We start from the raw sequence: 11,678 nt of genomic DNA, 5'->3' as shown, positions 1-11,678 counted from the left end.
CCTTAAAATTCATTTTACAATATCAGTGTTTGCTCACGAGCCTCGGTTTTCAAATCAAAGTTTATTAAAATGTCAAAAATAGAACTTACAGTTTCACATATGAAATAAGAGGCATACATAGTACAGGCCTGTAGTAACAAAATAGGCGAATAATGCTCAACAAGCTAAAGCATGTAGGTGACACCACCGCTCGTTAACGTACATCTCAGGTTAAGAAAACCTAAACACTACTGCATACATGCTCATACATATCTATCAGAGGGGAACAGTTCCATCAAGAGTGAGGGAAGTAGGCTGCCTCCATTGGGAGAGGACCAGATGCACCTCAGCAGCAGTGGTGCGGACTCCTCGGATCCACTGGAGGAAACATGAGGATGAACCAAAGCAGTTACAGAACGGTATGTTGTTTTCTTTTTGAAGCCTCATAAATCTGAAGACTGAAGAACACAACTGAAAGGGCCCACCTGGGAACCTGACTCGTTGCTAAAAATTAAAACAACAGCTCAGGTACAGACTCCTGCTGGAGATGTCCTCGTTTTGCTTTCTTTGCCAGCGCTTGTTGCTCAGCTCTGAGATGCTTCTCTTGTTCTCACGTCAGTAACTGCCTGAGCAGCAGCCACCAGAAGGGGTCACAGGAAAGATTTAACACTCAGAATACTGGATTGCCCTTTCTGTTAAAAGTTACGCATTTGATTCATCTGAATATTCAAGAAAGACAACATAAATACAAGCATGTACATAATAAAAAACATATACGGAATTTCTTAACCATATCGCTCCATCAGCTATGATATAGCAACTAATTATTTCTCCTCCTAGCTTCCAGCTTATTTGTGATATCCCACCCCTTCTACCTATCCGGTGCCCTGGAGAACTAGGAAGGTTCACAGATGCTTTGTGACAGGGCTGAAGTCCCTCACTGTGCTGTTCTTCTCGCTCCCTGTGCTTTTTCTCCTTAGCAGGCAGCACGAGTTGTGGATGCTAACACCTGCTCCTCAAGCTGGAGTCCTGAATATTCTTCAACCTGTAAAGTTGTACACGGTTCAAAGTGTGCCATCCTGTAGGGGAGGGGAAGCAGAGTTGCTTCCCACTGTTTGACAGGCCACCTCCAGCCGTTCTGTACTGGAGCTTTCAGGAAATCGGATGAATCAGATTTCTCCATCTTTGTGCATACGTGTGCTGATTCTAGCTAGTGCACCAAACGGATAGCACTGGATTACTTCTAAGACAAGCTTAACACAAACTACACACTGCAATTCAGTTCAGTACATTAGTAACTAAAAAAAAGCCCTCCACAGTCACATAAAACCACAGGGCCATCAGTGTCATCTGCCAGCAGTCAGCCCCTTGTGTACAGCTACACTAATCAAAGAGTCAAAGCTCCTGCTAGTGACTCTGCTAGTAAGGAGAACGCATGAAATGCTGGTGAAACAAGCCAAGGCTACCATCAGCGAGGAGTGCCATCTCACTAGGGCAGGCTGCTGGCATACACCCATGCTACATATCAAAGCTACGTTCAGAAAGTTTTAGAAAAGAATGGAAAAGCAGCACTAAGCCACGTGTACCTGGTGGCACCAATGGCACCACGCAGCCCCATCCCTTCCGTGCTGGGATCCAGAGCTCATCTCAGCTCGCTTTCACCCATCCAACTCACTGCTGCTGTGTGAGAGAGGGATCACAGCCCTTCCTCGCCTGCTGCATGGCACAGGGCTTCCCATTTGGCTTTGTAAGGTCACATTGGAAGCCATAAGGCTTTTATGCATTAGTGAGGAGGCGAACAAAGGGGAGGAGAGGACATTACTCCTTTAAAGAAGATAATCTCTCTGTTTTATCTAATTGCATCACTAGACCAGCTTCATGCTTTCCACTGGAAGTCATTTAGTTAAGGGATGATGAGGTGGGATTAACCAAAGTTTTTACGCATCATCCAAATCCTGTTTCTAAAGAGGCATCTATTAACAGCAGTCAGCAACTCGCTGTCCTTCAGCAAATGAAACACACAGAGGGAATCCAGGTCCATTTCTTAGTTTGGCTGAGGCAATTCCATGCAGACCCTGTACAAAAGCAGGGTTTAGTCCAGCTCGTGCCCCAGGTCGGGCTGGGTCCTGCACACACCAGGGGAATGAGCTGCATGACACCTGAATTTAAGGTGCCGTTTTGGTAGCTGGTGCACAAGACACAACAGAGCCCAGCTTTTTGATGATCATGTAGATAAAGAGGCTAACGTGACTTAAAGGGACTTGAGTAGGAAACCTGGGGACAATTTTACAGAGCAGATTCTCTCCTCTCATTAAAACAGGAAGTCAAATATTTCCACAGAAGTCTGAATAAATTACTGCTTGCAACTGTTAGAAAGCTGTACCTGAAAGCACATGCTTCATCAGCCCACGACGACAGACATCCCTAGCTAAGCAGCTCAAAAACACTACTTTATACAGATGCTCTCATTGCACAAGTCCATGCAATCAGAGATTTAACTAAAAACAGACACACAGCAAAAACAAAAAGTAAAAAAAAGTCCTAGAAAACCTCCAGTGCTATGATACAAGCTGTGCTGCACAGGGAAAGCTCACCCGAAATCCTGCCATCTGTACCACAGCTCATCCTCTGGGTTCAGAAACAAAACTCTCCTCTGGAGCATCCCTTTGTCTGCCTGGTGAAGCAGACCTCTGCTCTGCGTCCACCTCGGGTGCTGCTGATGCCTCGGGTCCAAGCCAAGCGGTGGGGCTGAGGGACAGAGTGGATGAGCACATCCAAAGAGCCTCCCTGCAGCCAGGCGGGCACGTGGCTGATCCTGGGAAGTGTTTGAAAGGCATCACAGGGCACGGAGTCCGGGGCTGCTCGTGTTCGTGTCTGGGAGCACAAAGCTCTGCAGGACTGAAGCCTTCACACAAACCACTCAGTGTCCATCGCAGCCTGTCCTTCCCAGAGCCACACGTTGTGTAGATGGGGAAAAAATAAAATTCCGTAAGAAATTCTGATTATCATTTTCTCCCCTCCCCCTTCTAATATTTTGGCACAGATGTGTGTGGTATTCAACACAGATGTAAAGAAGCAAATAACCAGATAGCACTGACAAAGTTCTGAGACTTATTTGGCAAACTGGAACCATAAAAACAAGTGCTAAGGGGTTGGTTTTTTCCAGTTGTGGAAGTTGTTTGCCACGACAGTTGCTGCAGGGAAAAAATACTGAACAGTCTGGAGCATGTATATTTAAAATGAACATTTTATAACATGTTAATACACTCTCTCCATTTCTCCAGGTGAGAACACATCTCAGAGGATTTTCATTAGATGAAATAAGTTTTTAAACCACGTTTTGTTGGTGCATCTGAGATGTCCTGGTTCCGGCACAGTCACATGTGACTGTGGGATAACCTACAGAATTGGGTTTTCTGCAAATGGCAGCAGGAGCCATCTCCAGAGCAGACCTGGGCACGGAGTTCACGAAGCCCCTACGACTTAAGAAGTGGCAGATACCAATCAACACAATGAGAAAATAGAATACAAACTTTCTTTAGTTAATGCACAGTAATGAAGGCTTAATTTATCCAGCAAGAGCTTCTCACATTCCCAGTGTCTGTTCGTGAGCAGCTCTAGTCACAAGTTGCTGCAGCAGTGTCAGAAAGAGCCGTGACTTTGGCCTCTGCTTCATGTAAATCCAGATTGAGACAAGCAGGGCACAGTGGCAGCTCGGGCACAAAGCAAGGCGCTGCCTCTCGGTGAGCTGTGCAGCATGGAAATCTGTTCCTTTCAGGAGCAATACTGGACAATCAGTCCTCGCATGTGCTTTTCATGCTTTCTTTTCCACCTACTGCTGCAATCCCAGGAAGAACGGGCATACATCAGGTGGATGGAGACAGCAATGCATGAGCGAGAGTCATCCCAAAGACCCATGGAGTCTGTCAGAGATGCTGGGGCTGCGTGGGGCGGATGGGATGAGCCATGGCTGGAGGCACAGCACTGGCTTCTCTCTGCTGAAACAAAGTCATCTTTTATCATGATAAACTTCAGCTTCATTCTGACTGCGAGGGCCCACAGCCTTGTAACCAAAGTGCTAACAGTTTCAGTGGAAGTGGCTTCAATGGGTCTTTAAGTTTAAAAAAAAGAAAAAATGAAACAAAACCAAGAAAAGCCACCATTTTAACAGATTTGTTTCTCCTTATCACTTCAGTAACTGGGAATCTCTTCTCTATGTGTTTTGCTAAGGGTTCAGCCAATTCCATTCTCCAGTCTTTGCTCCCCCGCCCGCCCCCAGGAGGTGCTTCCTTAGGAGACGCTGGAACAGCGGATGCTCGGGGAGCCCATCTGTGTGAGGACCTTGTCCAGCCACTGCAGAGGGCCGTTGAGGTGCAGCTCGATCCAGCAGGGAGTGCTGGTCACCGTCTGCCGCCTGCGAGGAAAAGGGGTCGGGGAGAGAGGGAAAAAACAGAGCGTTTAAATGGGACATGCAAAACTTTACAAATCTAAGAAGGTTTTACAGCTACCGAAGCATTCTTTCCTGCTTAGACAACAGTCCTGCACATGGGGCCAAAGGAATGTCTCTCTCCTCTCTAACACGCTTCTGGCCGATGCTGCCAACTTCCTGAAACCCCCATCTTTTCCCTTTACATCCCCTGTCATCCCAGAGGGAAACTCACAACATCATCTATTTGCTACTGAGACTTTCTGGAAGAAGGTGCTTATCTAAGCAATGCTCTCCAGTTTTATCCTGCAGACCTTGTCTCTCCTAATTAGTTAGCAACCAAAGTATGCTAGATTTCTGTGCATGAGGCCAGGAGGTTCTCTTCACCCCATCTTTGGGTTTTGGCCAGATGTAGAGGTGACCAGAAGTGATCCCCACTCTCCCTGTGCTGGAGGTATGGACCCAATTCTACAGCCACACAGAGGGCAGAAAAACAGAAGTATGGCATTAACTGATGTGTTTTCAAAACCTCAGGAGCTGCTGGCAGTGGGTGGAGAACAGCAGGGGTCAGACTGCCTGCAGGGTCGCTGCTCCCCGCACTTCGCTTCCCATTGCCCCCAGCATCAGCTGCCCTGTTATTCCCCAGGGCCAAAGCCCACAGAGTCCCTCCAGACAGCAGGGCAAGGCAGCAAGGGGAGGACAGGGAGGGATGTGGGACCACGGCACAGGGCAGGGACTCTGCCCAGGGACAACAGGATTCTCATTTCAGGCAGAGAGGCAGGGACAGCTGCTGTGGAGGAGGAGGATTACGATGAGAGAGAAAAATAGCCTGGAAACAGCCTTGGTTTACACCCTCGTTTCCCACAGAAGCTGTCCTTGGAATCTGCTTGTGAGAGGGAGACCAAAGTCTGTGGGCCCAGGCAGAAATCGCTGCCGCAATGGAGACTGTGCCCTCTGGGGCTGCCCAGCACTCCCAGCACCATCCCTGTCCCTTGGCAGCAGGACAGGGGCGCAGGGCTCTGCGTACGGCTCCGCAAGGCTTTGGTGAGGGCTGGAGTGCGTCCCAGCGATGCACTGCGTCCCTTGTCCTTGAACTGAAAAAGGAAGCAGCTCCCAAAGGCACCGCACCCATTCCCGAGCAGGGCTGGCAGGGATGCAGAGCCCCAGAGTGGGTGTGTGGGCAGGGCTCAGAGCTGATGGGAGTGTGGGCAGTGCAGTGCATCCTGGTGAGTGCTGGCACTGCGGGCATCCTGCAGGCTGCTTGGGCAGGGGGATGCAGTGAAGCAGACAGACCTCCAAGGCCCCACAAAATCCAGTCTCCCTTAACACAGAGCATTCCCATTTGCTGCCTACAACTAGATCAACACTGAGCAGTCCAAGTACTGACCAGCAACAACGTGCAGAAACCCAGTGCCCTCCTGGCACACCTCACTGCCTTCCCACCTGCACGGCTGCACGCTGACTGCAGCCTGCCTAAAGGCGAACTCTCACAGCTGCACTGGGCTCTTGCTGGACAGAGAACTTCTGTCCTGCACGTGCAATTGGCTTCTCCCTGTTCCCTCCCCAAGCCCCTGGCAGAGCAGAGCACCAATACCCCACAGTCAGAGTGCTCCAACAGCAACACAGCCGAACCAGAATCACTGGAGCAGTGCTCTGGATGCAGCTCCCACAGCTACCTAGCCCTACACCCATCCGTTCAACTAATCAACGTGCTCTGACAAAGGCACAGAGATGGAGCATTTTGTGGCAAGGAAACGAAGGAGCAGGAGAGCAGCTTCAGCGTGAGCGTAGGGTTTCACTGCCTACAACACTCTAATGAGATAGTTGACTTTCCGTAAGTCACGCTCATCTGGATTTCATTATGAGCTGTGGCTGAGAGCCAAGGCTGAAATGCTCTGGCCCGGGTGCAGGACAATTTCAAAACAAAATGGACTCCAAACATCTGGAGAAATGAAGAAAGTGGGAGCGTACCGTGCAGGACCCAGGCTGCAGCTGAGCCGTGGCACCTCCCCGCCGGCAGGCAGCTGCACGCAGGGCGCCTCAGCACAGCCGTGCTGCTCGGGGAGGCAGAGGCTGCCCTGCGCTTCCAGATGAGGCTGACTGAAAGGGTGCACAGTCAAGCAAGTATTTCAAAATCGTATTTGGCTGAAGTCTGCGCCAGCTTTTTCTCTCATAAAATAACATTCATTTTCTGACAGATTTCACCTCCCCTGCTTATACTACTAACACCACTTTTACTCCCTTTGCTACTCCTAGGGATGTTTGTTTGTTAATGTAGTGGGCGACGGCGACACAAATTACAGAGATCTGTGTCCTCACACCCTGTGCTGTCAGAACAACCACATCATCCATCCCAGACTCCACTGCATCTCCTTTTTCACTTCTAATAGTGACCCTGCTTCTCCCTTCGCCTCCACTCACCTCGAAGTAACTGCCCTATGACAAGCACTGAGATCAGGATGAGGGGATGTAACAGTAATTTTGCAGCAACTCTTAGCAGTTTTCCAAATGTGAATTTTCATGCTGAGTTGTTTTTACTTTAATCTCATTAGTCTCTGATAAAAGAAAACACCAAATCTAACCCATATCTGTGAGGAAGCACTCGCACTGATCCTACCCTGATAACAGTGTCGAACTACAACTATCAAAAACCTATCAAATACACACCCAAGTTTAAGAAAAAATAGTACTATTTCCTACACAGCCGTGTAGATGTGTCTGCTGTGCTTCAGGTAAGGCTCCTGGTCTGCACAGCACTGTGACCAAACACACACAGGTTTCCAATATATCCCATGATGCAGGTTTCACACAAAGAGGATGGGAAAAATAAGACATGAGGTCAGCACATTCCTAGTAAATACAAGACATGCATTACCAAAGAGATACAGTGTTAAGCCTCCCAATCACAAGGCTGAATAAGGAAGCTGTGCAGAACACTGCCAGGCCATACATGAGCACACCACATGTTTCACAAGGGCTGACCTGTATTCTGCTCCCCAGCCCTTGACGAAGCTCATCCGAATCGTGCACATCCTGGTCAGCTGGTACACAGCTTCAAAGCCCTGGTTTACAGACTGAGCCAAGAGAGCTGCAAATTCCTGGTTGTTAAAAATCTTCAAGTTACATCCTGTGCATAAAGAACACGACAAAAACAAGGTGTTAGCCCAGCCACATTAAGAAATCTATTTCTTTATGAGAATGGAAGGAAACTCAACGCTGCTTTCCCATGTCCCCAGACCATGTGACACCATATACAGACTGCTCAATGACAGCACTTCAGAAAGCCTGCTAGGGTTGCCACATTTCCACAGCCCATGGACTGAAAACCACATTATGGGACAGAAGATCACTCACACAGCAAGCTGCCACCTGCGTGACCGGACCTGGGATCCTCACGTGGAACCTCATTTATACTATTTATACTATTTCCATTGTGTTGTAATTTAAAAGCCTGCCTGTGAGTGTAACACTTATTGATAGCAACTGCTACAGAGCCTGAAACAAAGGAATGCATGGGTTAAAAACAGGACTCACTGGTGCTGGATTTATGTGGTGCCTGTCAGCAGAAGTAATGAAGTTCTGAAGTGAAACAGCTCTGGGCAGCCAGAACCCAGTTACCAGGGTTAAGGAGGCTGGTAGCAGAGCTGTAACCATCTCTTAAATTTAAATCTGATGTGCCAAAGAATTTTCCTTTAAAAGTGAAGTGCTCCCCTCGGTGTTTACTCACAGCTGAAAGATTTGTTCAACTGTTCTAGGTGATAAAGGTGAAAAACAATCACGTTATTGTGGTTACAATAACTAAATTAATACCTAACTTTTATGCTTGCTTTCTCCCAGATAACCAGAAACAAGTTAAACCCTGAAACTTGGCATGCCACTGGTGCTCATTTGGGATTACATATGCCAAGTCTGAAAAACAACCAATTGGATTGTGATGAATTGTACTTTTCTAAAATCCCTTCTGAGCCTACTCTCTTGGGCTGGACCCACACTGCCATCTGTTTTGGGCTGAACTGCACACAGCAAAGCATAACCACATTCAATGGCTCAGCAGCTGCAAAAAAAAACCTGCCCATTTTTGTGGCCATAAGAGAGCCCAGCCCAAGGACCACGGGTCTTGTGGAGTATGAAGGGAAGCAGTGCCGGGCACACTGCAGCCTACCAGGGGAAAATAAGAAGGGAGAGAGCAGAGGAAAAGAGCTATGGCAAGGAAAGGAAACAGTTTGATCAGACTGCAAGCTGCTCAGACCTCAGGAGTGATGTGAACAGGTCTCCCTGTGACCGTGCCTGGGAGGAAGTGGTACAACCCGGCCTCGTCAACAGCGGAATGAAGAAACCGCTTCAAAACCAACAAAAATTGAAGATGAATCTGAGAAGGCAGCCAGACTGTGGCAATAGCAGGGAGAGCCGGCGTCCAAGAAATGTGCCTGAGATGGATCTACAGCGGAAATGTGGGCTGTTTATGTTTTCAGATGTTGACTCCAGCCCGGGTGGACTCCTGTGATGTGGCTGGAGAATTAAGTCATGTTTGTAGCACTGGCAGCTGCTCCCTAAGCATCTGAGAAAGGAAAGCCATTTAGATGGGCCAGGACTTGCAGTGTATGGATCTCTCTTCTTAAAAAAGAGGATCTTTATTCAAGTATTTCTAAATGAAAAAGTTACTATTTAAACACATACATACTTTCAAATTAAAAAAGTAGATTTAGTAAGCCTAGCTAAATACTCTTCTGAAAAGCATGTACTCATCCTAGCTCATGCACGTGTCAAACAAAAAATATCTATTTTGCCCAGATACATGCAATAATGGCTCCTCCAACATTTCAGCACACCTTAGAAGTGACATTTCTCTAGAATAAAGTTCACAGAAGAAAAGGCTGTACTACAGAACAGAAACCAGTAACAGCTTAAATCTATTATGGGCTAATCTAAATTCAGAAAAAAATCCTAAATTATCTTCTTTTATATAAAATTATAAGCAAGACTATTAGATAATTACAGCATTAACTGATAAAACACCGTACTGAATACGTGGCAGATTCTGCTGAAAACGTGCAGCACTCTTGTTTCTACTCTTTGTGTTTCTACTCGTGTGCATCCTTACCTGGGGGGATCTTGCAGACTGTTGCTGGGTGCCAGCCGTAGCGCTGGTTGCAGTTGGGAGACTGGACAAAAATGGCACTGTCACTAAGGCACTCAGCAAACACCTCGCCGCCAATGTAGTACAGCCTCACTCCTCTTCCTGAGAAACACAGAGCACAGTTTGGGGTTAGTTCAGAACGTCCATCTGCAACACCTGGAAGGTGAGTGGGGAGAGGCACAGCCGACCTGCGCACCTGACAGAGCTCAGAAAGCAGCTGAACCATGAATGATGGTTCATGATGGGCATGAAAACCAGCTCAGACCTGTGCTCCAGCCCCACTGGGCTGCAGTCTCACCACCTCCCAGCCTGCCTACTCCAAACAGCAATGCCCTGATACCTTCTAGACGAATGTACTGTTGGTTAACATATGGTTTTCAACCTTCTCTCAATCACCACAGCTGCATTTAACTGCTTGTTTATTTACTTCATTACTGATTTGGAATTAAATTATCCAGTGTTTCCAAATAGCTGCCTTTTCCTTGAGACTGTATTTGTATACAAGAACAAGCACACCCTTCCTATAAGAGCTTACACACATCACTGAAATCTCAGTTAATAAACTCAGGAATTTGTATTTGCTGTGGTCTTACACTGCTATTTGAAAATCCTGCATTCATTCTTCCATGCTGCACAAGGAGCCTGCTGAATTTAAGGACTGATTTCTGAATCTTGGCTCGTGTTTGCTGTGTGAGTGTTGTGAGTGCTGTTTTCTTTTTATTTATTTTTCAGTGCTACAAATCAGTTTATAAGTAAGGAAAGATCCTCCTGTAAGAACCTTTACTATCCAGAAAAAGATACATAGGGGAACGGAGTCAGGACAAAGAGTAGGTTCATTTCTGATGGTATCAGAAGAAAACACTGCAAAGCATAAACCATTTTGCCTTTTACTAGAAGTGCACAGATCTAGGATATTCTATTCAGCACCAGCTTAACTGAAAACAAAATTGAGTCTTACCTTGTAGTATCAAGCAAGAAAAGAGAAAACTGGGATGAAAACCAAGTTTCCATTTATAAGAGAACAGTCAGTTAGAAAACAAATTGTGCATGAAGGAAAACGAATACACAAGATGACCTCTAACATCCACCCAAATGAGGTTCTGAAGACTGCGTGCAAAAATTTAAGCTCCATCTCTGTTAAATGCAGTTACTGTAGTGTTTCTCAGTGCCTTTTTAATTGTATTTTTATAAAAGAATACAATTAGTGTTCCTTTAAGGAGGATTAACCCAAATCACCGTGGATACCGCAATCCCACAGCGTCCTAAAATGGACAAGCTGGATGCCATTAGGTAACTAAAATCTGCAGGCAGATCCCCGCCTTCTGCCTTGAAAAACACCAAGGAAAATAAGGAGACAGAAGTTACCGATGTGCCGTCTTGTGAGCTCCACTGCTGCATTTCTGTTCACATTAGAGAGCAGACCAAGGCAGAAGCGTTCAGAATTCGACGGGTCAGTGAAACCATCCACGGTCATGGAGGGCTGCGAGGCGTGGAACGTCTCCCCCACGCGCTGGTTGAGTTCATAGTAGGATATGGAGCACCAGAACGCCGGCTCGCAGTAGGTAACGGGCTGCAGATCTGCACACAAATAAAAAGCAAAATGAGTCACAGGTCCTCAGAGAAGGGGGAATGAGGAAAGCGCCTGTTCTGAAATATTGTTCTGCTTCATTCCTTGGGCTCGCTGGAACCACCAGACCTTAATTACTTGACAGATTTTAATGGAGTGCAGCTAGAAGGTTACATCACCCCTGAAGCTTTTGGCACGTGGAACAATCAAAATAGTCCCAGATGTAAGTCATGGAGTAAATGGGGCGTCACTCCACTATCTTGGAGAAAATCCTAAAAGTGAAGTTAGTTTTTCTATGGAGCATGGGACCACTTCTAGGTAGGCAGTACCCTAAAAACAGAAAAGAAAAGGAGAGAAAAAGAAGAAAGAAAAACTCAGGGCAGACCACAAACCTGCCTTCAGTGCCACTGCTCTCCAGAATCCTAACATTGTGCACTTACAGCAAAGCAGCTAGCAGCAAAACTGCTAGCATCTCTGCAGCTCTTTGCAATACAGTCAAATTGTATAGAACTGCCTTCAAAATAATAAAAAAATTATTTCTTCCAGTCCAACTGATTTCACATTTTGAA

General features: G+C 46.7%; 1 protein-coding gene across 3 annotated transcripts in view; it reads right to left on the bottom strand.

The window, feature by feature from the left end:
- Positions 1 to 42: 42 nt before the first annotated feature.
- Positions 43 to 11,678, bottom strand: part of SMAD3 (SMAD family member 3) — a 65,337-nt gene continuing 53,701 nt past the window's right edge. For all 3 annotated transcript variants that reach the window (XM_010717600.3, XM_085234068.1, XM_085234067.1), the window contains exons 6-9: positions 10,908 to 11,120; positions 9,507 to 9,644; positions 7,388 to 7,532; positions 43 to 4,393 (exon numbers count right to left, since the gene is read on the bottom strand). In XM_010717600.3, coding sequence (XP_010715902.1) covers positions 4,270 to 4,393; positions 7,388 to 7,532; positions 9,507 to 9,644; positions 10,908 to 11,120 — 620 coding nt within the window. In that variant the 3' untranslated portion in view covers positions 43 to 4,269. The remainder of the gene's footprint in view (positions 4,394 to 7,387; positions 7,533 to 9,506; positions 9,645 to 10,907; positions 11,121 to 11,678) is intronic.

This window comes from Meleagris gallopavo, chromosome 12, assembly GCF_905368555.1.
Source record: "Meleagris gallopavo chromosome 12, MGAL_WU_HG_1.1, whole genome shotgun sequence".
Taxonomy (NCBI): domain Eukaryota; kingdom Metazoa; phylum Chordata; class Aves; order Galliformes; family Phasianidae; genus Meleagris; species Meleagris gallopavo.
Note: the sequence above shows the minus strand (reverse complement) of the source record. Positions and strands in the feature narration are given on the sequence as shown.